Source organism: Oncorhynchus tshawytscha, linkage group LG32 (assembly GCF_018296145.1).
Source record: "Oncorhynchus tshawytscha isolate Ot180627B linkage group LG32, Otsh_v2.0, whole genome shotgun sequence".
Lineage (NCBI taxonomy): Eukaryota > Metazoa > Chordata > Actinopteri > Salmoniformes > Salmonidae > Oncorhynchus > Oncorhynchus tshawytscha.
Genome location: NC_056460.1, coordinates 15,243,902 through 15,271,295, shown reverse-complemented (window position 1 = coordinate 15,271,295; position 27,394 = coordinate 15,243,902). Strand labels below are relative to the sequence as shown.

Below are 27,394 nucleotides of genomic sequence, written 5' to 3'. Positions count from 1 at the left end.
ACCCCGGCAATCAGCCAAACTGTTGAAAGTGATGTCATTGTGAAAGTAGTGTAACCGAATTGTGGTATGTGTTCCAAGCTAAATGCTACAGTCTCCCAACCGATGAGAACATGACACGCAAGCAAATAGTCGGCCATGTTTTCAGACTGAGCCATATAAAGTCTGTGCAGACATCCCATGCAGCGCTCCTCAGAGGCCTAGTGTTTCCTCTCAGACAAACACCCACGTGTACATCACAAACACACACACGCATTCACTTGTCGCAAACACACACACAAACACACACTCTCGCCCTCTCCACACACACACACACACACACACACACACACACACACACACACACACACACACACACACACACACACACACACACACACACACACGTTCCACAGTCAGGGTTCTGAGGGCACACTGGGGGAAGTCAAGCAGCAACGCAGTGTGCACACTTGCCTGTTGCTAGGTAACGCAGGGTTGCCAGCAGAAGCTGAGGTGATATTTTAACCTTCATTTCACTGTCGTTGGGCTTGAAGGCTGAGAAATCCTGCTTCCGCTCACGATGGGTGATTTTCTTCTTCGTTTTGTTGTCAGCTGAGGGGAGAAAAATGGGATGAAAGGGGAGAAATAGTTTTTGGGAAAAGGGAGAAATTGTAAGCTGACTTTGATAGTGCATTTCCTAGGTACAAGGGTGAATAAACTTTAGTTACTCAAAGGAATGTATTTTCAAGCAAATATATTCTTTCCCTATGGACAACGTGTGTACAATTTAAAATGACAAAAAATGGGGGAAACAGAGTTGCCGTTGAAACATTACTGGACGTAACATAACAACGATGTAAAATGCCTGGAAGCTAAGCCTTTGCAGTAGCACCTTACATTACAGCAGATAATACAGTGGTAGTAGTCTGGTAACAGGTTCAAGTTACTCAAAATGAAAACATTGATACCCCTTCATTTCAGTAAAATGTGCGTGAAGTAAATAGTTTGGGCACCTACTGTACAAGTCTGTCTCGTCCAGGATCTCTGACTTGATGATTTCCTCGATTATGTCCTCCAGGGTGACGATGCCCAGGACCTCGTAGAAGGGGTCCCCCTCACCCTCGTTGTTCACCCTCTGAACTATGGCCAGGTGGGATTTACCTAACAACACACACACACACACACACACACACACACACACACACACACACACACACACACACACACACACACACACACACACACACACACAGAAGGAGCGATAGAGAGACAGCGATAGAAAGAGATAGAGAGACAGAACACACATTTAAGAGGTTGTAAAGTTTTGGGTCATAATGATAAAGTGCAGCAAGAGCCTCTGTCTCCAACGCTATAAAGGTCAACTTATGAACACGGTGGTCTTTTTGAACACTCAGAGGATAGAGGTCAAGTACTCTCTGTTCATGCAATATATCACTAATTATAAACCAGGTGGTTCGAGGCCTGAATGCTGATTGGCTGAAAGTATGACAAAAAATGTTTTTTTTTTACATTGTTAAACAGTTTATAACAGCAATAAGGCATCTTAGAGGTGTGTAGTATATGGCCAATATTCCGCTTGCTGTATCCAGGTACTCTGTGTTCTGTCGTGCAAAAGAACAGCACTTAGCCGTGGTATTTTGGCAACATAACACACCTCCCCAGGCCTTATGGCTTAATGATACATTGCATAAAGTAATAAAGCACACATCATACATCAATACAGTATTTCACATCTGGGATATTCCATCAGGGCATATACAGTGCATTCGGAAAGTATTCAGACCCCTTCATTTTTCCACATTTGGTTAGTTACAGCCTTATTTTAACATTGATTAACTATTTTTTCCCCCTCATCAATTTACATCCAAAATCCCATAAAAACAAAGAAAAAACAGGTTTTTAGTCATTTTTGCAACAAATTTTTATTTTATTTTTAAATAACAGCAATAATTAATTTACATAAGTATTCAGACCGTTTGCTATGAGACTCAAAATTGAGCTCAGGTGCATCTTGTTTCCATTGATCATCTTTTAAATGTTTCTAGAACTTGATTGGATTCCACCTGTGGTAAATTAAATTGATTGGACATGATTTGGAAAGGCACACACCTGTCTGTATAAGGTCCCACAGTTGACAGTGTATGTCAGAGCAAAACCCAAGCCATGAGGTCAAAGGAATTGTCCATAGAGCTCACAGAGACAGGATTGTGTCGAGGCACAGATCTGGGGAACAGACCAAAAATGTCCTGCAGCATTGAAGGTCCCAAAGAACACAGTGGCCACATCATTCTTCAATGGAAGAAGTTTGGAACCATCAAGACTCTTCCTAGAGCTGGCCACCCGGACAAACTGACCAATCAGGGGAGAAGGACCTTGGTCAGGGAGGTGACCAAGAACCCGATGGTCACTCTGACAGAGGTCCAGAGTTCCTCTGTGGAGATGGGAGAACCTTCCAGAAGGACTACCATCTCTGTAGCACTCCACCAATCAGGCCTTTATGGTAGAGTGGCCAGACGGAAGCCACTCCTCAGTAAAAGGCACATGACAGCCCACTTGGAGTTTGTCAAAAGGGACCTAAAGGACTCTCAGACCATGAGAAACAAGATGATCTAGTCTGATGAAACCAAGATTGATCTCTTTGGCCTGAATGCCAAGTGTCATGTATGGAGGAAACCTGGCACCATCCCTACGGTGAAGCATGGTGGTGTCAGCATCATGTTGTGGGGATGTTTTTCAGCGGAATGGGACTGGGAGACTAGTCAAGATCGAGGCAAAGATGAACAGAGCAAAGTACAGAGAGCTCCTTGATGAAAACCTGCTCAGACTGGGGCAAAGGTTCACCTTCCAACAGGACAACGACCCTAAGCACACAGCCAAGAGAACACAGGAGTGGCTTCAGGACAAGTCTCTGAATGTCCTTGAGAGGCCCAAGCCAGAGCCCGGACTTTAACCCGATCAAACATCTCCGGAGAGAACTGAGAATAGCTGTGCAGCGACGCTCCCCATCCAACCTGACAGAGTTTGATAGGATCTGCAGAGAAGAATGAGAGAAACTCCCCAAATACAAGTGTGCCAAGCTTGTAGCATCATAACCTAAGAAGACTCACGGCTTAAATCGCTGCCAAAGGTGCTTCAACAAAGTACTGAGAAAATGTCATTAATTATTTTATTTTTTATTTTACCATATGATATGTATGAACATACTGGGTATATGCTTTGAGGTTTGCAACTTAATAAAAGCTTTCAGAAAGTAACAGTGAGTAAGTTAGTAACACTAGTAACAAAGTAGTAACAGCGAGATAGTAACACTAGTAATACAGTAGTAGCAGTGAGATAGTAAAACTAGTAATACAGTAGTAACAGTAACACAGTAACACTACTAATACAGTAGTATCAGTAACATAGTAACAATAGTAATACAGTAGTAACAGTGAGATAGTAACACTAGTAATACAGTAGTAGCAGTGATATAGTAACACTAGTAATACAGTAGTAACAGTGAAATGGTAACACTAGTAATACAGTAGTAACAGTAGTAACACTAGTAATACAGTAGTAGTAGTAACACTAGTAATACAGTAGTAACAGTGAAATGGTACAGTAAGATAGTAACACTAGTAATAACAGTAATAACTAGTGAGATGTAACATAGTAACACTAGTAATACACTAGTAATGCAGTAGTAACTGTAAAGTAGTAAGTAACATAGTAATATAGTAGTAACAGTAACATGAGTAATACAGTAGTAACAGTAACATAGTAATACAGTAGTAACAGTAACATAGTAACACTAGTAATATAGTAGTAACAGTAACATAGTAACACTAGTAATACAGTAGTATCAGTAACATAGTAACACTAGTAATTCAGTAGTAACAGTGAGACGGTAACACTAGCACCACTATTAATACAGTAGAAACAGTAACATAGTAACACTAGTAATACAGTAGTAACAGTGAGATGGTAACACTAGTAATACAGTAGTAACAGTAACATAGTAACACTAGTAATACAGTAGTAACAGTAACATAGTAACACTAGTAATACAGTAGTAACAGTAACATAGTAACACTAGTAATACAGTAGTAACAGTAACATAGTAACACTAGTAATACAGTAGTAACAGTAACATAGTAACACTAGTAATACAGTAGTAACAGTGAGATAGTAACACTAGTAATACAGTAATAACAGTGAGATGGCAACACTAGTAATGCAGTAGTAACTGTAAAATAGTAACACTAGTAATATAGTAGTAACAGTGAGATAGTAACACTAGTAATACAGTAGTAACAGTAACATAGTAACACTAGTAATACAGTAGTAACAGTAACATAGTAACACTAGTAATACAGTAGTAACAGTAACATAGTAACACTAGTAATACAGTAGTAACAGTAACATAGTAACACTAGTAATACAGTAGTAACAGTAACATAGTAACACTAGTAATACAGTAGTAACAGTAACATAGTAACACTAGTAATACAGTAGTAACAGTAACATAGTAACACTAGTAATACAGTAGTAACAGTGAGATGGTAACACTAGTAATACAGTAGTAACAGTAACATAGTAACACTAGTAATACAGTAGTAACAGTAATAGTAACAGTAGTAACAGTAACATAGTAACACTAGTAATACAGTAGTAACAGTAACATAGTAACACTAGTAATACAGTAGTAACAGTAACATAGTAACAGTAGTAATACAGTAGTAACAGTAACAGATAGTAACACTAGTAATACAGTAGTAACAGTAACATAGTAACACTAGTAATACAGTAGTAACAGTATGGTAACACTAGTAAGTAATACAGTAACATAGTAACACTAGTAATACAGTAGTAACAGTGACATAGTAACACTAGTAATACAGTAACAGTAACATAGTAACACTAGTAATACAGTAGTAACAGTAGTAACAGTAACATAGTGACACTAGTAAGTAACACTAGTAATACAGTAGTAACAGTAACTAGTAATACAGTAGTAACAGTAACATAGTAACACTAGTAATACAGTAGTAACAGTAACATAGTAACACTAGTAAGATAGTAATACAGTAGTAAGATGGTAACACTAGTAATACAGTGGTAACAGTAGTAACACTACTGTGATGTAACACTGTAATACAGTAGTAACATGACTAGTAATACAGTAGTGATATCACTAGCTCTTGGTAACACTAGTAATACAGTAGACTGTATTGAGTCTGTACTAGTAATCAGTATAAAATAACACTAGTAATACAATGTTCTACAGTAGTAACAGTAACATAGCACTAGTAATACAGTAACATAGTAACACTGTATAATACAGTAGTAAAGTCATTCCATTGTAACAGTCATACTAGAGTGGATGGTAACACTAGTAAACAGTAGTAACAGTAACCCACATCTGCTTTCAGTAACAGGACAGTAAGTATAAAACACTAGTAATACTCTACTAACACAGTAAGCCACTGTAATGTGTAACACCAGGCAAAAACCCATCCATGCAAAATACTGTCAACCAAAACGCTAAACAAATTCTTTGCCTTTTCTCAGCAAGTGATCATTTAAAAGGAATTTTCCAGAGGAGGCCCGGCCCGGGCTAATATTAGCCCAGAAAATGAAGTTTCCGTTCCCGCCCTCCAGAGGCCCGGCCCGGGCTAATATTAGCCCAGAAAATGAAGTTTCCGTTCCCGCCCTCCCGGGCGATATTCTCACTGACCGAAGTCACTACTGTGTGATCAGATTGTCTTGGAGCTTGTGGGGTCGTTTAGATGCAGATAGGGCATAGTTTAAATACTAAGGACTCTCTCTCTCTCTATCTCTCTCTTTCTCACTCTGGTCCCTCAATGGGGTAAATTTATCCAGTCAAGTACTTCAGCAACAATCCCTCTACACTGTGTTACTCTGAGCACCTGAGGTAGTTGGAAAACAGAACAGCTCCATGTTGATCAGAGGGAAATCACTCTAAATACACAGGTGTTGCAGATCGAGTAGAAACCAACCCTGGAATGTGTGTTAACGTAGCCCTTTCCTGCAGTCAAATGACCTACTAACCTCATTGTGGAATGTTATTCATATTTTTCTTCATTATAAAAATTTAAAAAAGCAGAACATATGGTGTTTCTATGTCAAACAGCTTTGTTATATACTGAAAAAATATATAAACGCATCATGTAAAGTGTTGGTCCCATGTTTCATAAAAGATTGCAAAAAAGTTCCATACGCACAAAAAGCTTATTTCTTTCAAATCTTGTGCACAAATTTATTTGAGAGAATCCATACACCTGACAGGTGTGGAATATCAAGAACCTGATGCTGCTTTTATTTTCCTTGTACTGGGAGAAATAAAAGGCCACTCTAAAATGTGCAGTTTTGCCACACAACGCCATGCGACAGATACCTCAAGTTTGAGGGTGCATGCAATTGGCATGCTGACTGCAGGAATGTCCACCAAAGCTGTTGCCAGAGCATTTAATGTTAATTTCTCTACCATATGCCGCCTCCAACGTCATTTTAGAGAATTTGGCAGTAAGTCTAACCAGCTCATAAATGCAGACCACGTGTAACCACGCTAGCCCAGGACCTCAACATCCGGCTTCTTCATCTGCGGGATCATCTGATAACAGCCACCCAGACATACCAGCCACCCAGACAGCTGACGAAACTAAGGAGTATTTCTGTCTGTAATAAAGCCCTTTTATGGGGAAAAACTCATTCTGATTGGCTGGGCCTGGCTCCCAAGTGGGTGGGCCCCTGCCCTGAATGTGAAATCCATAGGTCAAATCAAATCAAAGTTTATTTGTCACGTGCACCGAATACAACAAGTGTAGACCTTACAGTGAAATGCTTACTTACAGGCTCTAACCAATAGTGGTGAAAATAGGTATGTGTGTGTGTGTGTGTGTGTGTGTGTGTAGGTAAGTAAAAGAAATAAAACAACAGTAAAAAGATATTTGAAAATAACAGTAGCAAGGCTATATACAGACACCGGTTAGTCAGGCTTATTGAGGTAGTATGTACATGTAGGTATGGTTAAAGTGACTATGCATATATGATGAACAGAGAGTAGAGGTCGGCCGATTAATCAGAATGGCCGATTAATTTGGGCCGATTTCAACAATCGGAAATCGGTATTTTTGGGCACCGATTTGACGGTTACATTTTTTTTATACCTTTATTTAACTAGGCAAGTCAGTTAAGAACACATTCTTATTTTCAATGACGGCCTAGGAACGGTGGGTTAACTGCCTCGTTCAGGGGCAGAAGGACAGATTTTCACCTTGTCAGCTCGGGGGATCCAATAACGACCTGCCTCTCTCTCGTTGCACTCCACAAGGAGACTGCCTGTTACGCGAATGCAGTAAGCCAAGGTAAGTTGCTAGCTAGCATTAAACTTATCTTATAAAAACAATCAATCATAATCACTAGTTAACTACACATGGTTGATGATATTACTAGATATTATCTAGTGTGTCCTGCATTGCATATAATCTGACTGAGCATGCAAGCATACAAGTATCTAAGTATCTGACTGAGCGGTGGTAGGCAGAAGCAGGCGCGTAAACATTCATTCAAACAGCACTTTCGTGCGTTTTGCCAACAGCTCTTCGTTGTGTGTCAAGCATTGCGCTGTTTATGACTTCAAGCCCATCAACTCCTGAGATGAGGCTGGCGTAACCAAAGTGAAATGGCTAGCTAGTTAGCGCGCGCTAATAGCATTTCAAACGTCACTCGCTCTGAGCCTTCTAGTAGTTGTTCCCCTTGCTCTGCATGGGTAACGCTGCTTTGATGGTGGTTGTTGTCGTTGTGTTGCTGGTTCGAGCCCAGGGAGGAGCGAGGAGAGGGACGGAAGCTATACTGTTACACTGGCAATACTAAAGTGCCTACAAGAACATCCAATAGTCAAAGGTTAATGAAATACAAATGGTATAGAGGGAAATAGTCCTATAATTCCTATAATAACTTCAACCTAAAACTTCTTACCTGGGAATATTGAAGACTCATGTTAAAAGGAACGACCAGCTTTCATATGTTCTCATGTTCTGAGCAACGAACTGAAACGTTAGCTTTCTTACATAGCACATATTGCACTTTTACTTTCTTCTCCAACACTTAGTTTTTGCATTATTTAAACCAAATTGAACATGTTTCATTATTTACTTGAGGCTAAATTGATTTTATTGATGTATTATGTTAAGTTAAAATAAGTGTTCATTCAGTATTGTTGTAATTGCCATTATTAAAAATACATGTGAAAGAATCGGCCAATTAATCGGCATCAGCTTTTTTGGTCCTCCAATAATCGGTATCGGCGTTGAAAGATCATAATCGGTCGACCTCTAACAGAGAGTAGCAGTAGCGTAAAAAGAGGGGTTGGCGGGACACAATGCAGATAGCCCGGTTAGCCAATGTGCGGGAGCACTGATTGGTCGGGCCAATTGAGGTAGTATGTACATGAATGTATAGTTAAAGTGACTATGCATATATGATAAACAGAGAGTAGCAGCACCTTGGGGGGGCACACAATGCAAATAGTCTGGGTAAGTCCATTTGGTTACCTGTTCAGGAGTCTTATGGCTTGGGGATAAAAACTGTTGAGAAGCCTTCAATCATCTCCTTAGTCTTGGTTACGTTGAGGGAGAGGTTGTTATTCTGGCACAATCCGGCCAGGTCTCTGACCTCCTCCCTATAGGCTGTCTCGTCGTTGTCGATGATCAGGCCTACCACTGTTGTGTCATCTGCAAACTTAATGATGGTGTTAGAGTCGTGCCTGGCCATGCAACCGTGGGTGAACAGCGAGTACAGGAGGGGACTGAGCACGCACCCCTGGGGAGCTCCAGTGTTGAGGATCAGCATGGCAGATGTGCAGCTACCTACCCTCACCACCTGGAGGCGGCCCGTCAGGAAGTCCAAGATCCATTTGCTGAGGGAGGTGTTTAGTCCCAGGGTCCTTAGCTTATTGATGAGCTTTGAGGGCACTATGGTGTTGAACGCCGAGCTGTAGTCAATGAATAGCATTCTCACATAGGTGTTCCTTTTGTCCAGGTGTGAAAGGGCAGTGTGGAGTGCAATAGAGATTGCATCATCTGTGGATCTGTTTGGGCGGTATGCAAATTGGAGTGGATCTAGAGTTTCTGGGATAATGGTGTTGATGTGAGCCATGACCAGCCTTTCAAAGCACTTCATGGCTACGGACGTGAGTTCTACGGGTCTGTAGTCATGTAGGGCCTAGTGAATTTATTTCAATTGACTGATTTACGTATATAAACTGTAACAGAAAAATATTTCAGTCTTCTGTGTTGTGTATAAAGTGTAATATTGGGATGCAAACACAAAATGTAATACATTTCAATTCTATATCTGACATGGTACAGGTGTCTTCTTTTTTTTAAAGCCCATAACCATGTGTGTGAGGTGTATACTTTTGTCTCAAAGTAGATTTGTTTAAGACTACCAAGAAACACTCTGTGTGACCCTGATTTAGCCCACTGCAGTAATTAACCGTGCCTTCCCAACACAACACACCAATATAACCTCTGTAAACCAGATAGATCGAGTTAGGCCAGGTGTAGGGTGACAACAGCACTCAAGTAAGCCACACACACAGCACATAGAGGGACAGAGACAGAAACACACACACACACAGCACAGAGAGGGACAGGGACAGAGACACAGATAGAGACTCATACACACAGCACAGAGAGAGACAGAGAGAAAGACACAGTACAGAGAGGGACAGAGACAGAGACACATACACAGAGCACAGAGAGGGACAGAGACAGAGAGACACACAGAGCACAGAGAGAGACAGACACACACAGCACAGAGAGGGACAGAGAGAGACACACACACAGCAAGGTGAGGGATAGTGACAGAAACAGAAAGAGACACACATACAGCAAGGTGAGGGATAGTGACAGAAACAGAAAGAGACACACATACAGCAAGGTGAGGGATAGTGACAGAAACAGAAAGAGACACACACAGTACAGAGGGACAGAGACAGAGACACACAGAGACACATACACAGAGCACAGAGAGGGACAGAGACAGAGAGACACACACACAGCAAGGTGAGGGATAGTGACAGAAACAGAAAGAGACACACACACAGCAAGGTGAGGGATAGTGACAGAAACAGAAAGAGACACACATACAGCAAGGTGAGGGATAGTGACAGAAACAGAAAGAGACACACACAGTACAGTGAGGGACAGAGACAGAGACACATACAGAGACACATACACAGAGCACAGAGAGGGACAGAGACAGAGAGACACACACACACAGCAGAGAGACACACACACAGCAAGGTGACAGAAAGAGACACACACAGTACAGAGGTGAGGGATAGTGACAGAAACATAAAAGAGACACACACACATACAGGGACAAGGTGACACAGACAGGATACACAGAGACAGAAACAGAAAGACACAGTACAGGGACAGAGACAGAGACACAGACAGAGACACATACACAGAGCACAGAGGGACAGAGACAGAGACACAGGATAGTACACAGACAGAAGGGACAGAGACAGAGACACACACACACACAGCACAGGAGGGACAGGGATACAGTGCACAGAGGGACAGAGACAGAGACACAGACAGATACACATACACACAGCACAGAGAGAGACAGAGAGAAAGACACAGTACAGAGAGGGACAGAGACAGAGACACACACATCACAGAGAGGGACAGAGACAGAGACACAGACAGATACACATACACAGAGCACAGAGAGGGACAGAGACAGAGAGACACACACACAGAGCACAGAGAGGGACAGAGACAGAGAGACACACACACAGCAAGGTGAGGGATAGTGACAGAAACAGAAAGAGACACACACAGTACAGAGAGGGACAGAGACAGAGACACATACAGAGACACATACACAGAGCACAGAGAGGGACAGAGACAGAGAGACACACACACAGCAAGGTGAGGGATAGTGACAGAAACAGAAAGAGACACACACACAGTACAGTGAGGGACAGAGACAGAGACACAGACAGAGACACATACACAGAGCACAGAGAGGGACAGAGACACAGAGACACACACACATACACAGCACAGATACACAGTGACACAGAGAGACACACATACAGCAAGGTGAGGGAGAGGGACACATACAGCAGAGACAGAGACACAGACAGAGACACACATACACACAGCACAGAGAAACAGAAAGAGACAGAGACAGAAAAGACACAGTACAGAGAGGGGGACAGAGACAGAGACACAGACACACATACAGCAAGGTGATACACATACACAGAGACACACACAGTACAGTGAGGGACAGAGACAGAGGACAGAGACAGAGACACACACACACAGAGGGACAGAGACAGAGAGACACACACACAGCAAGGTGAGGGATAGTGACAGAAACAGAAAGAGACACACACAGCAAGGTGAGGGATAGTGACAGAAACAGAAAGAGAGACACACAGTACAGTGAGGGACACAGACAGAGACACATACACAGAGCACATAGAGGGACAGAGACAGAGAGGGACAGAGGGATCACAGACAGACACAGACAGAGACACACACATCACAGAGACAGAGACACACACATCACAGAGAGACACAGAGACACATACACAGAGCACAGAGAGGGACAGAGACAGACACACACACACACAGACAGAAACAGAGAGGGACAGAGACAGACAGACAGAGACACACACAGCACAGCAACAGTGAGGGATAGTGACAGAGGGACACACACACAGTGTGAGGGACAGAAACAGAAAGAGACACACACACAGCAAGGTGAGGGATAGTGACAGAAACAGAAAGAGACACACACAGTGAGGGACAGTGAGGGACAGAGACAGAGTACAGTGAGGGACAGACAGAGACACAAGGTGAGGGATAGTGACAGAAACAGAGACACACACACACAAGGTGAGGGATAGTGACAGAGGGACAAGGTGAGGGATAGTGACAGAAACAGAAAGAGACACACACAGTACAGTGAGGGACAGAGACAGAGAGACACACACACAGCAAGGTGAGGGATAGTGACAGAAACAGAGACACATACAGTGAGGGACAGAGACAGCACAGTGACAGAGAAAGAGACACACACACACAGACAGACAGAAAGAGACACACACACACAGAGGGACAGAGACAGGGACACAGCACAGAGAGGGACAGAGACAGAGAGACACACACACAGCAAGGTGAGGGATAGTGACAGAAACAGAAAGAGACACACAGAGAGGGACACAGCAAGGTGAGGGATAGTGACAGAAACAGAAAGAGACACACACACAGTACAGAGAGGGATAGTGACTGAGACAGAGAGAGAGACACGCACAGCACAGAGAGAGACAGAGACAGAGAGAGACACACACACAGCACAGAGACAGATTGAGAGACACAGACAAAGAGGGACAGAGACAGAGACATAAGCACGCACACACACCTGTACACCACAGGATGTTGGTTAATTGGGGAGAACAGGCTTGTGGTACTGTCTGGGGTGGAATCAGTGGAATGGTATCAAATACTGTACATCAAATCCACGGTTTCCAGGTGTTTGATGCCATTCCTTTCTGCTCCGTTACAGACATGATTATGAGTCGTCCTCCCCTCACCAGCCTCCTGTGGTATACACATACACTCCACCTCCATATGTATTTGGACAGTGAAGCTACAATTTAAAGTTGTATATCTGAACACTTGCATTTTGGGATTTGAGATGAAAAGTTTCATGTGAGGCGACAGTATAGAACGTCACTTTTTATTTGAGGGTGTGTTCATACAAGTTCAGAAAGTTTTCACACCCCTTGACTTCTTCCACATGTTGTTGTGTTACAGCCTGAATTCAACATGGATTCAATAGCCTTTTTTTGTCACCCATCTACACACATTACCCACAGAATGACAAAGTGAAAACATATTTTTTTGAAATCTTTGCATTTTATCGAAAATGAAATACAGAAATATCTCATTGACATAAGTATTCACACATGTTAGCAGCTTCACCTTTGGCAACATCACCTATCGGAGGCGAAGTCAGGTGCAGGAGAGCAGAGTGTAGTGAACAGGCACACTTTTTTATTCCGGTCCAAAATGACAGCACAAAGTAACATAAAATGTGCCCAACACGGAACATAGACAAAAAGTAATGTACGTAACAATATCCACAATATCATATACACGTAACACAAACAATCTTACACAAAGACATGAGGGGGAACAGAGGAATAAATACACATGGATTGATTGGGGAATGAAAACCAGGTGTGCAGGGAACAAGACAAAACAAATGGATACATGAATAATGGAGCGGCGATGGCTAGGAAGCCGGTGACGCCGAACGAACAAGGAGAGGAGCCGACTTCGGCGGAAGTCGTAACACTGTGAGTCTTTCTGGGTAAAAGTCTCTAAGAGTTTTCCACACATGGATTGTGCAACATGTGCCCATTATTCTTTTCAAATTTCTTCAAGCTCTGTCAAATTGTTGTTGATCATTGCTAGACAACCATTTTTAAGTCTTGCCATAGATTTTCAAGCAGATTTAAGTCAAAACTGTAACTCGGCCACTGTTATTGTCCTGCTGAAAGGTGAATTCATCTTCCAGTGTCTGAAGGAAAGTAGACTGAACCAGGTTTTCCTTTAAGATTTTCCCTGTGCCTAGCTCCATTCAGTAGATTTTTTATCCTGAAAATCTCCCCAGTCCTTAATTATTACAAGCATACCCATAACATGATCAAAAATCAAATCAAATTTGATTTGTCACATACACATGTTTAGCAGATGTTAATGCGAGTGTAGCGAAATGCTTGTGCTTCTAGTTCCGACTGTGCAGTAATATCTAACAAGTTAATGCCAGTGTAGCGAAATGCTTGTGCTTCTAGTTCCGACTGTGCAGTAATATCTAACAAGTAGCCACCACTATGCTTGTAAATATGGAGAGAGGTACTCAATAATGTGTTGTATTGGATTTGCCCCAGACATAACACTGTATTTTGGACAAAAAGTGAATTGCTTTGCCACATTTTTGAGTATTACTTTACTTTAGTGCCTTGATGCAAACAGGATGCATGTTTTGGAATATTTTTTATTCTTTCCCTCTGTCAATTAGGTTAGTATTTTGGAGTAACTACAATGTTGTTGATCCAACCTCAGTTTCCCCCTATCACAGCCATTAAACTCTGTAACTGTTTTAAAGTCACCATTGGCCTCATTGGTAGAGGCCAATGGGCCGGTAAAGGCCTGTGACCTAACTTCTGCTTCTTCTTCCCAGAGGTCAATGGTGCATGAAGATCACCACAGGGTTGAATCCGCAGGGGATGTTTCACGGATCAAATCGTGTAACTGAGGGTCATAATAACTCTTCCGTAACTCATTAACAGTCTTCCTCCACATCACAATGAAACCGGTAATACTGGTCTATAAAGCACACACGAAGTGTCCATGTATGAATTCATAAATAGACACCAACTTAATGTGGTGGAGGACTGTTAATGAGTTACGGAAGAGTTATGACCCTCAGCTACACGATGTGACGCATACAGTTTACCCTGAGGATTCAACTCTGTGGTGATCTTCATGCACCATTGACCTCAGGGAGAAGCAGAAGGTAAGTCATGGGCCTTTACCGGGTTGGTGAAGGCTATTTATCAGCGTACTTCTCCAAATGTGGCTTGGACTTTTAGCATGTTCACTAACTGGTATGGCAGAAGCACACTTTTGAGAACAGCCATTATGATGACACTACGCTGTCATTGTAACGATGCATCTATTGAGATACCTAACTATGAGCCCTTGCATAGCATGACATGAATGCGCTAGAGATATGCTATGGTTATATTTCAATATTTTTCGTGGTGCCATGCCCACCACCTAAGCCTCTTTTTTATCCAGAAAAAACACTGCATGCAAACCTCTCACTATTACCAATAACAGGGGAGATTAGCATTTTGGAGGGGATCATCTATGTTCCATCTCACTCATCATTAATCATGGTTCATTCATGATTATCCGTAATCATGTTCAGAAACATGTTCTTACTTCCAATAAAAGTGACTCCAAAATGACAGAATACATTAGTCATAATTTAGTTGCTATTGAGCAAAATATAATCCGAAATACAACCAAAACAAGCTTCAAATGCATCCAACAAATTGGTAGAGTCACACGCTTGATGTTGTCATTAAGTGCTAGGAATATGGGACCAAACACTAAACTTTTGACTACTTTAAGACACTGTAAGTGGATTTTTCACAATATTTATGACTTCTTCAAATGGGGGGACTAGATACATAAAGTGCTTTCATTTCTAAATGTTAAAACAGATACCTGTATGTATGAAAATACCCTCAATTAAAAGGTGACATTCATTATAGAGTATAGAGCCAAATTAAAAAAACTACTTCACTGTCCTAATATATATGGAGGGGAGAATATATGACCATGCATATTCACACACACACACACACACACACACTGTCACGACTTCCGGCGAAGTCGGTCCCTCTCCTTGTTCGGGTGGCGTTCGGCGGTCGACGTCACCGGGTTTCTAGCCACCGCCGATCCACTTTTCATTTTCCATTTGTTCTGTCTTTGTCTTACACACCTGGCTTCACTCAACCAACTACTTATTATTTAACCCTCTGTTCCCCATGTTGTGTTTGTGAGTGATTGTTCATGGTACATTGGTCTGTTTTTTGTGGGCTCGCTATGTTGCCTTGTATTATTGTATTTTTGAGTAAAGTATGTTGATTACTCATATCTGCCGTCCTGTGCCTGACTCTCTACACCAGCTATACACACACACACACACACACACACACACACACACACACACACACACACACACACACACACACACACACACACACACACACACCCCTTCATATCCCTTTATCCTTTTACTGCAGTGGGCTAAATCATGGTCAAATCATTTCTTGGTAATCTTAGACAAATCTACAAACAAAAGTATACACCTCACACACATGGTTATGGGCTTTAAAAAGAGAAGACACCTGTACCATGTCAGACATACAGTCGAAATGTGTTACATTTGTAGTTTTCATCCCAATCTTACACTTTATATACATCACAGAAGACTTAAATATAACAACACTGTTTGACATAGAAACACCAGATTTTCTGAGTTTTTGTTTTGTAATGTTTATTATATTAATGATTATACTCTGAAGAATATGAATAACGTTCCACCCATGAGGTCACTAGTCATTTGACTGCAGGAAAGGGCTACGTTCCTAAGTGGCAAGGGTTAAAAAGGTTGTCACCCCTAACAAAATCAGTATTTTTTTAGTTACAGACTGATCCCAGATCTGGTTGTGACGTCTTGCCAACTGCTATGGCCATTGTGCTATACAGCACAAACCGATCTGGGATCAGGTTAGCGTAGCTTTATAATGACCAACCCCATAAGTCCTATGACTTAAACAAAGACCCTATAAGTTACAAGCCACCACCAGTAAATATATGGAGGGGTGTGTATATGCATGGTCATATACTCTCCCCTCCACATGTATTTGGACAGTAAAAAAAAATAAAAAAAATAACAGTAACACATATTTGGGCGGCAGCGTAGCCTAGTGGTTAGAGTGTTGGACTAGAAACTGAAAGGTTGCAAGATCGAATCCCCGAGCTGACAAGGTACAAATCTGTCGTTTTGCCCCTGAACAAGGCAGTTAACCCACTGTTCCTAGGCCGTCATTGAAAATAAGAATTTGTTCTTAACTGACTTGCCTAGTTAAATAAAGGTAACATTTATATATTTAAAAAAATGAAAGAGCAGCAGTAAAATAACAATCGCGAGGCTATATACAGGGGGTACCGGTACTGAGTCGATGTGTGGGGGCACCTTTAGTCGAGATAATTGAGATAATATGTACATGTAGGTAGAGTTAAAGTGACTCTGCATATATAATAAACAGAGAGTAGCAGCAGCAGAAAAGAGGTGGACTACAGTTTTTTCCCTCTGGTTGCACATTTAACATGCTGGTAGAAATGAGGTAAAACAGATTTAAGTTTCCCTGCATAAAGTCCCCGGCGTCTTACCAGAGGCCGCTGTTCTATCCTGCCGAAAAAGTGTAAAACCTGCCAGCTGTATGTTAATCATGTCGTCGTTCAGCCACGACTCTGTGAAACATAAGATACTACAGTTTTTAAGGTCCCGTTGGTACGATATAAGTGCTCGTAGTTCATCTATTTTATTATCCAGTGATTGTATGTTGGCTAATAGGATTGATGGTAAAGGCAGATTACCCACTCGCCGTCGGATCCTTACAAGGCACCCAGACCTACGTCCCCGATATCTCCATTTCTTTCTCCTTCGAATGACGGGGATGAGGGCCTTGTCGGGTGTCTGGAGTAAATCCTTTGCCTCAAACTCTTTAAAGAAAAACTTCTTCCAGTACGGGGTGAGTAATCGCTGTCCTGATATCTAGAAGCTGTTTTACGTAATAAGAGACAGTGGCAGAAACTTTATGTTCAAAATAAGTTACAAATAACGTGAAAAAACACACACAATAGCACAACTGGTTAGGGGACGGTAATACGGCAGCCATCTCCTCCGACAATAAATGCTTGTGTTGTTCCAATGTAACCAACAACCTTACATTCTAAAGCAGGTTATGACAGTGTATCCAGTTTCTATGAGCACAGCCAAACAACGGAAGTGATGGACTCCACTTCCGCGTTACCTCCCTACTGCAGCACGCCGGTGGGAAAGATGACAGAGTTAATTATTCGAAGGAGTTCATTTATAGAGCATAAAAGTAAAGCAAACAAGTATAAATGTATTTTTATATTTAAATGTTTTTAATTCAAGTCCACTAACGTTAGTTATACCTACTGGTAGTTCTGTTGTGATAATTATGTTAGTTCTGTTGTCAGAGTTAAGGACCATCCACCAAGCCAATGTCTATAACGATAAACTATAGGCTATGTAACTCGAAAAATGTTGGTGAGCATCCACACCAGAGGATAGCTTATCGTTATACGGTCTTACACCTGTCAATCAACTGATCAACGCATCCTACTGCACGCTGTAGGCCTATTAATAAGGTGATGGGCCTGTTTTACATTCAGCAATGAGTAAAAACAAGCCTGCTTCTTTCATATATAAAATATGAATGTCCTATAGTTTTTGTAGCCTATAGCGCAAAGGAACGTTTTAGTCATTTATCAGACGCTCTTATCCAGAGCGACATACAGGAGCAATTAGGTTTAAGCGCTTTGCGCAAGGGCACATCAACATATTTTTCACCTAGTAGGCTCAGAACTAGCGACCTGTCGGTTACTGGCCCAACGCTCTTAACCGCTAGGCTACCTGCCGCTCAGCTGGAAGGGAGAGGCTAGTGATGTGTAGCCCAAGTAATTAAGCTAAATTAGCTAGATATTAGGCCATTCATGAGCTAAATATTAGGGATAAAGGCTAAATATTTACCTGCCAGGGTGCAAGACAAAAGGTTAACGGATTATGAAATGTCAGATCTGTGCGTTCCTCCAGGCTGGGCTCTGTGGTCCCGGGGTACGCAAAGCTTCACTATTGATTTGGCCTAGGTCTACGTTTTCAGACAAGATCATTATCACACATGGGCTACAACAACACAGTGCAATGAGGAATGTATTCTTGTTATGAAATGAGTACACAATTATTGTCTATAGGCATTAAATTGTAGTGATGTAGGCTAATAACTGCTCAAACGTCCTGTTTTGTTTTATGCCGAAATAACTGCCTACAGCCTAGGTGTCACGTCCTGACCGTAGTTCCTTTTTTATGTCTCTATTTTAGTTTGGTCAGGGGTGTCAAACTATGTTTTCATTCTGTGGAGTTCTATGGACTAGTGTCCCTAGGCAGATGTCCAGGTGATTGAGGGAGTTCACTGACTACTCAGTGTTTCCGGTTTTAATTCATCAATTAAGTACAAGGGAGGAACATCATTACACTAGGCCTGATTATGCAACCATTTGGATCAGTGTGGGTCTATTATCAACAAAACCCAGACACTTGACCCTCTGTGGAATGATTTTGACACGTGTAGTTTAGAAGCACAAGAAAGGTCCAATAGCAGGCCACTCAAATGATGTATTTTGTCAGGATGTAGCCTGTTAAAATAGGCCTACTATAGGAAAATGTATTTATTAATTTATTTCACCTTTATTTAACCAGGTAGGCTAGTTGAGAACAAGTTCTCATTTACAACTGCGACCTGGCCAAGATAAAGCAAAGCAGTGCGACACAAACAACAACACAGAGTTACACATGGAATAAACAAACATACAGTCAATAACACAATAGAGAAAGTCTATATACAGTGTGTGCAAATGTGGTAAGATGAGGGAGGTAAGGCAATAAATAAGCCATAGTGGCGAAATAATTACAATTTAGCAAATTAAACACGAGTGATAGATGTGCAAAAGATGAATGTGCAAGTAGAGATACTGGGGTGCAAAGGAGCAATAAAATAAATAAATAACAGTATGGGGATGAGGTAGTTGGATTGGCTATTTACAGATGGGCTATGTACAGGTGCAGCGATCTTTGAGCAGTTCTGACAGCTGGTGCTTAAAGTTAGTGAGGGAGATATGGGTCTCCAGCTTCAGTGATTGTTGCAATTCGTTCCCGTCATTGGCAAGCAGAGAACTGGAAGGAAAGGCAGCCAAAGGAGGAATTAGCTTTGGGGGTGACCAGTGAAATATACCTGCTGGAGTGCGTGCTACGAGTGGGTGCTGCTATGGTTACCAGTGAGCTGAGATAAGGCGGGGCTTTACCTAGCAAAGACTTATAGATGACCTGGAGCCAGTGGGTTTGGCGACGAATATGAAGCCAGGGCCAGCCAACGAGAGCATAGAGGTCGCAGTGGTGGGTAGTATATGGGGCTTTGGGGACAAAACGGATGGCACTGTGATAGACTGAATCCAATTTGCTGAGTATGGTGTTGGAGGCTATTTTGTAAATGACATTGCCAAAGTCAAGGATTGGCAGGATAGTCCGTTTTGCGAGGGTATGTTTGTCAGCATGAGAGAAGGAAGCTTTGTTGCAAAATAGGAAGCCGATTCTAGATTTAATTTTGGATTGGAGATGCTTAGTGTGAGTCTGGAAGGAGAGTTTACAGTATAACCAGACACCTAGGTATTTGTAGTTGTCCACATATTCTAAGTCAGAACCGTCCAGAGTAGTGATGCTGTACAGGTGGGCAGGTGCGGGCAGCGATCGGTTGAAGAGCATGCATTTAGTTTTACTTGCATTTAAGAGCAGCTGGAGGCCACGGAAGGAGAGTTGTGTGGCATTGAAGCTTGTCTGGAGATTAGTTAACACAGTGTCCAAAGAAGGGTCAGAACTATACAGAATGGTGTCGTCTGCGTAGAGGTGGATCAGAGAATCACCAGCAGCGAGAGCGACATCATTGATGTATACAGAGAAAAGAGTCAGCCCGGACCTTGAGCGTTGCTGAGATGTACCCATGACCAGCTTGGAAACCAGATTGCATAGCAGAGAAGGTACGGTGGGATTCGAAATGGTCGGTGATCTGTTTGTTAACTTGGCTTTCGAAGACCTTAGAAAGGCAGGGTAGGATAGATATAGGTCTGCAGCAGTTTGGGTCTAGAAGTGTCTCCCCCTTTGATGAGGGGGATGACCACGGCAGCTTTCCAATCTTTGAGGATCTCAGACGATACGAAAGAGAGGTTGAACAGGCTAGTAATAGGGGTTGCAACAATTTCAGCTGATAATTTTAGAAAGAGAGGGTCCAGATTGTCTAGCCCTGTTGATTTGTAGGGGTCCAGATTTTGCAACTCTTTCAGAACATAAGCTATCTGAATTTGGGTGAAGGAGAAATGGGGGAGGCTTGGGCAAGTTGCTGTGGGGGGTGCAGGGGTGTTGACCAGGGTAGGGGTGGCCAGGTGGAAAGCATGGCCAGCCGTAGAAAAATGCTTATTGAAATTCTCAATTATTGTGGATTTATCGGTGGTGACAGTGTTTCCTAGCCTCAGTGCAGTGGGGAGCTGGGGGGAGGTGCTCTTATTCTCCATGGACTTTACATTTGATGGTCTTGGACTTTGGCCCTAGTGTGACGCAGAGAACATCCCCATGCGAGTCAGCTGAGCCATTTTCCATTGCCAGGCCGTTGTTTCTCTTGCTGGTTCCTGCACTTTTGCAAACAGTAGAGAAGTGATTGTTAAATGCAGGGCATTTTTTCTTTTTGTCTTTCATGTTTCCGTCCATGGTCTTGTATAATGCTCTGTGAGCCTGTTCCTCTGTGTGGTCTCCTCTCCCTCTCTGTCTCTCTTTCTGCATTACTGCAGCATTGCTACAGGGCCCTACACTTCTATGGCTTAGCTCTCTGTCTAGCAGGGTGGGTCTCAATTCAAAACTTTGGAATTGACTCCCATTCAACTCATGAGTTAAAATTCTATTGAATTGGCTACAACCCACAGGATTTGAGTTTGAGTGACAGGTAGTATAATTCCATTCAGTGCAATTCAATTCCACTCAGTCATAGAACACTAGAGTTTCATTTAATCTAAATGGTCACACTTCCAGATAAAGAATATATCACGTTTCTCTAGAAACAATGTTCGTAGACTCTTTTAACCTTAGTGCTTGGAATAGACCATTACATCTCCACCAACCATTTCATTTGTTTGGCTTCTTTCTCCCTCTCTCTTAGCAAAGTAAGTGCAAGTCTATGGGCCAAATGTCCCCTTCCAAAACTCGAAAGAAGCGAACACCTGCGAAATCATGATTTGTCCAAATAACCAGTGATGAAAAATCCAAGCACCGGAACTACTGCTTCTCGCATCCTGTTGTATCACGACAGATCTACGGCACAATGTATGTTTACGTGGTCTGTCCAATTTTACTGAGCAGGTTCTTAACCAGCTAAAGTACATCAAGTAAGGACTAGATTCTATCAAATCCACACTAGCCAACACCCGCATAGCGCTTGTTTTGGCCGTGTCGGAGGTGGAACTGCGTTAGAGCAGTCAAATCCACAAGCGGCTCCTTGCATTAGCTTATTGCGGATGCCAAACATTGGATGCAACTAAACCATCCGATTTTTATAATCCGACGAATCCCATGCAGCCGCATTATAAGTTCAAACGCTCAAATTTACCACCATGAAGTTCATCCTAACATATTTCATCTGCCTATAAACTCCTAATGCTTTCCCATGTCGTAGTGGTAGTACCACGTAGCCTATCATCACATGACTCCAAGTTTACTTTGACATGATGATTTATTAGGTCAATATTTCCACCGCAAATGGTCGCATCATCAACTTCACAAACACAAAAAGATCCTACAATGTCGAACGAAGAAATTGTCTGTCGACATTTATGAAATTGTACTGACCCTTCAGGTTTCCATCACACCTATCAGGATTTTTATACAGCATGACCTTACTCGCATAAACACTGTGGATGGAAACATGGTTACTGTCCCACAATAGATGACTACATAGCTTCCACAAAAAAACAGCACAGAACGACAGTTACCTAACAAGACGACTGGCGTCTTCCATAAATACTCTGAAGACAAATCCAAAATGCTTATTCATAGCTTCTCGGCTGCTATAATTAGTGTGGTACACTCCGGTTTTGGCGCTAAGAGTTAGGGAAGTAGTGGGGAGGCAGGGTGACCTCTTGACCCTGTGGAATCTACAGATTGGCAGACAGCCTCGGAAAGAGTGTGTGTTTCTGGCAGACCTGGGTTCCAATACTATTTGAAATAAAATCAAGTACTTTATCTGGGCTTGACTGAGTTTGCCAGTTGAAATGGAACTAATGATGAAGTCCCATCCAACTGGCACCCCAGGCAGACTAAAACAAACACAAAGATTTCAAATAGTATTTGAACCCAGGTCTGATAAGTGGGGACTGGCTGTCCAAGCCCTCATAAGACACAGCGGTATGTATGTGGTAGAATGTGTGTGTGTGTGTGTGTGTGTGTGTGTGTGTGTGTGCGTGTATCTGGCTGGGGCTGTCTGGCTTGGACAGAGTGGGGATGGTCGTACACACGGGACCTCTTCTAGGGGGATGAAGGAGGATGAAAATAAAAGCACAAAAGAATTCCCGGGACACACATCAAACTGGAGAAAACATTTAAGAGGCATGGCATGCATGCTCAAACACACACACGCACACACATACACACACACACACACACACACGAGGGGAGAATGATCCATGCCGGGAAGAGTAGAAATGTCTACACATCCTGTACACACCTACACATACTGTAGACACTGTACACATCTACACATAATGTACACATCTTCACATACTGTACACACTGTACACATCTACACATACTGTACACATCTAGACATACTGTACACATCTACACATAATGTACACATCTACACATAATGTACACACTGTACACATCTACACATACTGTACACACCTACACATAGTGTACACACTGTACACACATACACATAGCGTACACATTGTACACATCTACACATACTGTACACACTGTACACATCCTGTACACACCTACACATACTGTACACACTGTACACATCCACACATAATGTACACACTGTACACATCTACACATACTGTACACATCTACACATACTGTACACACCTACACATACTGTACACACTGTACACATCTACAAATAGCGTACACATTGTACACATCTACACATACTGTACACATCTACACATACTGTACACATCTACACATACTGTACACACTGTACACATCTACACATACTGTACACATCTACACATACTGTACACATCTACACATACTGTGCACGCTGTACACATCTACACATACTGTACACATCCACACATACTGTACACACTGTACACATCTACACATAATGTACACATCTATATACACTGTACACACTGTACACATCTTCACATAATGTACACACTGTACACACTGTACACATCTCCACATAATGTACACACTGTACACATCTTCACATAATGTACACACTGTACACACTGTACACATCTCCACATAATGTACACACTGTACACATATACACATACTGTACACACATACACATATACACATACTGTACACACTGTACACATATACACATACTGTACACACTGTACACGTCTACACATACTGTGCACGCTGTACACATCTACACATACTGTACACATCCACACATACTGTACACATTGTACACATCTACACATACTGTGCACATCTATATACACTACACACACTGTACACATCTCCACATAATGTACACACACTGTACACATCTACACATACTGTATACCTCTACACACACTGAACACATCTACACATACTGTACAACTCTACACACACTGTACACACATACACACACTGTACACTTCTACACACACAGTACAACTCTACACACACTGTACACCTCTACACACACTGTACACACATACACACACTGTACACCTCTACACACACAGTACAACTCTACACACACTGTACACCTCTACACACACTTACACTTCTACACACACAGTACAACTCTACACACACTGTACACTTCTACACACACAGTACAACTCTACACACACTGTACACCTCTACACACACTTTATACCTCTACACACACTGTACACACATACACACACTGTACACTTCTACACACACAGTACAACTCTACACACACTGTACACCTCTACACACACTGTACACTTCTACACACACAGTACAACTCTACACACACTGTACACATCTACACATACTGTACACATCTACACACACTGTACAAATCCACACACACTGTACACATCTACACACTGTACACATCTACACATACTATACACATCTACACACAATGTACACATCTACACATACTGTACACATCTACACATACTGTACACATCTACACATACTGTACACATCTACACATGAACAGAAAAGCAGGACAAACAATGTATTTTCGGCCCATGACCCTCGCTCCACAGTAGCTTCCAGGGGCCACCAAGATGGCTGCCCAGTGACCAAGCCATGGAGCCACCGCCACAACCCCCAGCCATCACTGTCGTGCCTCCCAGGCTTGTGAGAACCTCTCCCTGGGCCTTCTGAGACTGACTGTGTGCTCTTTTCCACCATTCCCAGGTTTATTTATGGAAGGTGCAGTTTGTCATATTTTTCCATAGCGTAATTTCTACCCTATAAATACATCCCGTAAAGCTGCAGGGCATGTCTATCTGTCCTGGACATTGGTCAGACCTCTCTCTCGCTCTCTCTCCAAATATTTCAGCTTTGACAAATATAGTGTAATCTCTGTGGCGATGGGAACCCATTGGATAACTAACAACATTATTTGAAATCCAGCCTAGAAAAAAAGACAAGAGTTTCCATGCTAAGCCATCTTGAGTTTTGACCCATTTTTCCATTGACATGGACAGCTAAGAAGACAGTTGAACTCTGGAGTAGTAGCTATAAATGGACTATTTTTAGCATATTTTTAGTATCTCACTAGGCAAATATTTAGGCTACAACTTTGTGCGTCTCATAATAAGATATTATAGGTCAGTAGAGGTACTGAGGTACTTAGTGTTATCAGAAGCCTATTGGTTGTTGTGGGGCTTATCAGCCTCTTTTGTGTGCATTTCACCTTGAAGTTCCCACTGATAGGAGGAATGTAAATATTAGGATTGGCATATGAGGCATTTCTATATTGACGTCATGATAATGACTCTCATTATTGGATTTAAAGGCCAAGTACAGTCAAAAACATGATTTTCATGTGTTTTGTATATATTTCCACACTATGAGGTTGGAATAATACTGTGAAACTTAGAAAATGATGATAATTTAGCATCAGAGCTGTTTAAAAATACCACCTGAAACTTCAACTTCAGAGTTTTGACCTGCATGGTGACATCATCAGGTGGTAAATTAGTTAGTAGACCAATGGGAAAGAGAGCTCCAAACCTCTCTGCCAACAACAGTGAGAAATTCCATTTGCTAAGAAGCTATTTTTGTGTCTTTTTGACCATTTGAATTGAAAACAATCCCAGTGAAGTCATTCATTCTTACCCAGAAAAGATTTGATGTTGAGATAAAAAAAAAAAAAAATGGCTACATTGGACCTTAAAAAGCCTTGTTGACAGAAAGCTTTATGAGAAATGTATGGGTATTGGGTATCGGTATCCTTTTCATTTAATACAGCGAATCGCTTCACGTTGGCAGATGATACTGGTAAGATACAATCATACGCTCCTCTGTCATACCATATAATGTCAACGCAACAGAAGAAATATATGTGAAAAAACAATGGTATGGGTATTTACAGTACTTTCAGCTATTTGGATGGATCATTTAGTATAAGGAATAGCTTTATTCTGGCAGACATAAAGACACTGTAAAGACAGGCAACTGTCAGCCTCCAGATTGCATGGCTACATTCCAATACCCTTACCACTTAGAATGCATACCCAACACAGTACTTCCTTCTACGCGGTAGGGGGACATTGGAGCACAGCCATTATCAGTAGGGATACTCATCAGTATACATTCAACAACAAACTCAAATTGACCCTATATCACAAAACCACCAGATTCTCGTTTCCCATGTCTCCTACCCACTCCTAGTTCATTTGAGAAAATAAGCCTAAACCTTTAAGTTAAAGGACTGGGAAATTGGCTACTGCTTCCCTAATGACTCAAACACTTCACTGATAACAGAAACTGAAGGGGGCAAATCAAATAACCGTTCCAACACTGTGTCTGTTTTGGTATTGTCAATGGCCATCATCATACTCAAGCCAATGTCAAGCGCATGTACAAGACATCCGTTTCCAAATGTAGAAAATCAACCAGAAAATCAATATTTTCCCAGAATATCCCCACAAACAGTGTGTAACTCCACCCTCAACCTAAAGCCCACACTCTCAACCTAAAGCCCACACTCTCAACCTAAAGCCCACACTCTCAACCTAAAGCCCACACTCTCAACCTAAAGCCCGCACTCTCAACCTAAAGCAACCTAAAGCACTCTCAACCTAAAGCCCGCACTCTCAACCTAAAGCCCACACTCTCAACCTAAAGCCCACACTCTCAACCTAAAGCCCACACTCTCAACCTAAAGCCCACACTCTCAACCTAAAGCCCACACTCTCAACCTAAAGCCCACACTCTCAACCTAAAGCCCACACTCTCAACCTAAAGCCCACACTCTCAACCTAAAGCCCACACTCTCAACCTAAAGCCCACACTCTCAACCTAAAGCCTACACTCTCAACCTAAAGCCCACACTCTCAACCTAAAGCCCACACTCTCAACCTAAAGCCCACACTCTCTACCTAAGCCCACACTCTCAACCTAAAGCCCACACTCTCAACCTAAGCCCACACTCTCAACCTAAAGCCCACACTCTCAACCTAAAGCATGCACTCTGAACTGAAAG

The 27,394-nt window shown here is 42.0% G+C and overlaps 1 protein-coding gene across 1 annotated transcript in view; it reads right to left on the bottom strand.

Moving 5' to 3' along the window:
* Window positions 1–27,394, bottom strand: part of LOC112230102 (metal transporter CNNM2) — a 65,332-nt gene that overhangs the window by 14,763 nt on the left and 23,175 nt on the right. The window contains 2 exon segments of the mRNA XM_042310888.1: window positions 445–588; window positions 994–1,137. Of these exon segments, the coding sequence (XP_042166822.1) occupies window positions 445–588; window positions 994–1,137 (288 nt within the window).